At 48.3% G+C, this 1,477-nt stretch overlaps 1 protein-coding gene across 1 annotated transcript in view; it reads right to left on the minus strand.

Annotated features, from left to right (window-relative positions):
* The window catches only part of LOC113476450 (beta-chimaerin), a 26,421-nt gene extending 25,315 nt beyond the window's left edge, over window positions 1-1,106 (minus strand). The window contains exon 1 of the mRNA XM_026842063.1: window positions 1,077-1,106. Within this exon, the coding sequence (XP_026697864.1) occupies window positions 1,077-1,091 (15 nt within the window). The 5' untranslated portion in view covers window positions 1,092-1,106. The remainder of the gene's footprint in view (window positions 1-1,076) is intronic.
* Between the last annotated feature and the right edge of the window lie 371 nt (window positions 1,107-1,477).

Genomic DNA, 1,477 nt, shown 5'->3' on the forward strand with positions numbered 1-1,477 from the left:
CAGCCCCCATCTTGTACAAGGGGAAAAATCCAGCAGCACTCCAAGCATTAATAGCACTTTTATGCCATGTTTTAAACTAGAGCATTTTATTAGTGTGCACTTGGTAGCACGGAGCTGGCTCACTGTCAGGGAAAGTTAAAAAGCCCAGCTGAGACGATGCAGGCTCGGAAGCCCCCAAGCCCTGTGCAGCTCGAGTGAAGGCAGCAGGAGACCTTCACGTGGATGTAGGAAGTCCATGCACACAGCCCTGCTTGCAGAACAGGGTCTGTGAGGTAGCAAAAGCAGCCGTCCTTTGCTCTGGTTACATGCATCTATAGATTTCGTGGGGGCGAACTGATTTCTAGTTAAAAGCCCAGGAACAGGAGGGATCTGGACCCTGACCAGTCTGTGCTACAGCTTGCAGTGTTACTCTGGGCAACTGATTCACTTCTTTATGGGCAGGTAATTCCCTGTCCCAGGACGCAATAAGATGTGTCACACCGAGTTCCCCCTGGGAAGCACATGCAGTGTGCCCCCTCCCCACCAGCTTCCCTCCCTCCAGCTCCCCTCTCCTGCTCCTCCGGTAAGTATGCATATTCTCCACCCACAAGGGGAGGACAGGAGTTACCTGCTCGGCACAGCACTGTGAGATTTAATTCTCTAAAGTGTGTCTTAATGCTTGAGGTGCTGTGCCAGAGCAAATAGGGGGGGTTAACAGCACTACTGGGAAAACTGTCTCTTTGAATTAAACACTAAAGACCACATCAGCCTTTTACAGTCTGCCCCACTTCAACTTACCCAGAAAATATGTGAAATTAAATTATTTAATTAACTTATGTTAACTTGTGAAGTTGAACTCGCCTCTGCTTTTTCAGTCTGCTTTTACCTTCATCTAATTTACTTACTAAAACCTCCACCATATAGACTGCATGCTCTTAGTAAAAGCGATGCTCTCCTGATTTGAAAGCCTGGGGGACCAGATGGTTGGCTGTCACTAACATCAGGCTGTGCAATTTCAGATAGTGCCCTACTTAGGGTTTTCAAGAAGTTGTGCAACCTGCAAAATCAGCTTCTCGGTTATAAAATGGTGCACTTACTTCTATGTATAGCATACTTAATTCCCTTCTTTTCCAGGTAACTCATAGTAGCTCTTTTTACACACTCCCATACTCCAAAGCTTCTGCTCCCCAGTAGGGAGGATTTCCACACAACCCCATTGCTCCCTGAGCAGTTGCTGCCTGCCCAGGCTTTCCCCAGGGCTCGGCACTGTTAACCGACTACCGGTGACAACCGTCTGTGATGCATGTATGAACACTGCTCTGCCTGGAGGAAATCCCTGCTGCTCTTCCATATGTTCTCCCGCTAGTGAGTCCCGATTTCTGCCAGCTCAGGACCTTTATCGGCTATGGCTCCCTGGGTCTGTCTCAATGTATTTCAGGAGATGAAGTTTAGCACCAGTTTTAGGGACGTCACTGACCCCATGGCTGTAAATGGCTTC

Source organism: Athene cunicularia (genome assembly GCF_003259725.1).
Source record: "Athene cunicularia isolate RWA chromosome 2 unlocalized genomic scaffold, athCun1 chr2_part1, whole genome shotgun sequence".
In the NCBI taxonomy this organism is placed as follows: domain Eukaryota; kingdom Metazoa; phylum Chordata; class Aves; order Strigiformes; family Strigidae; genus Athene; species Athene cunicularia.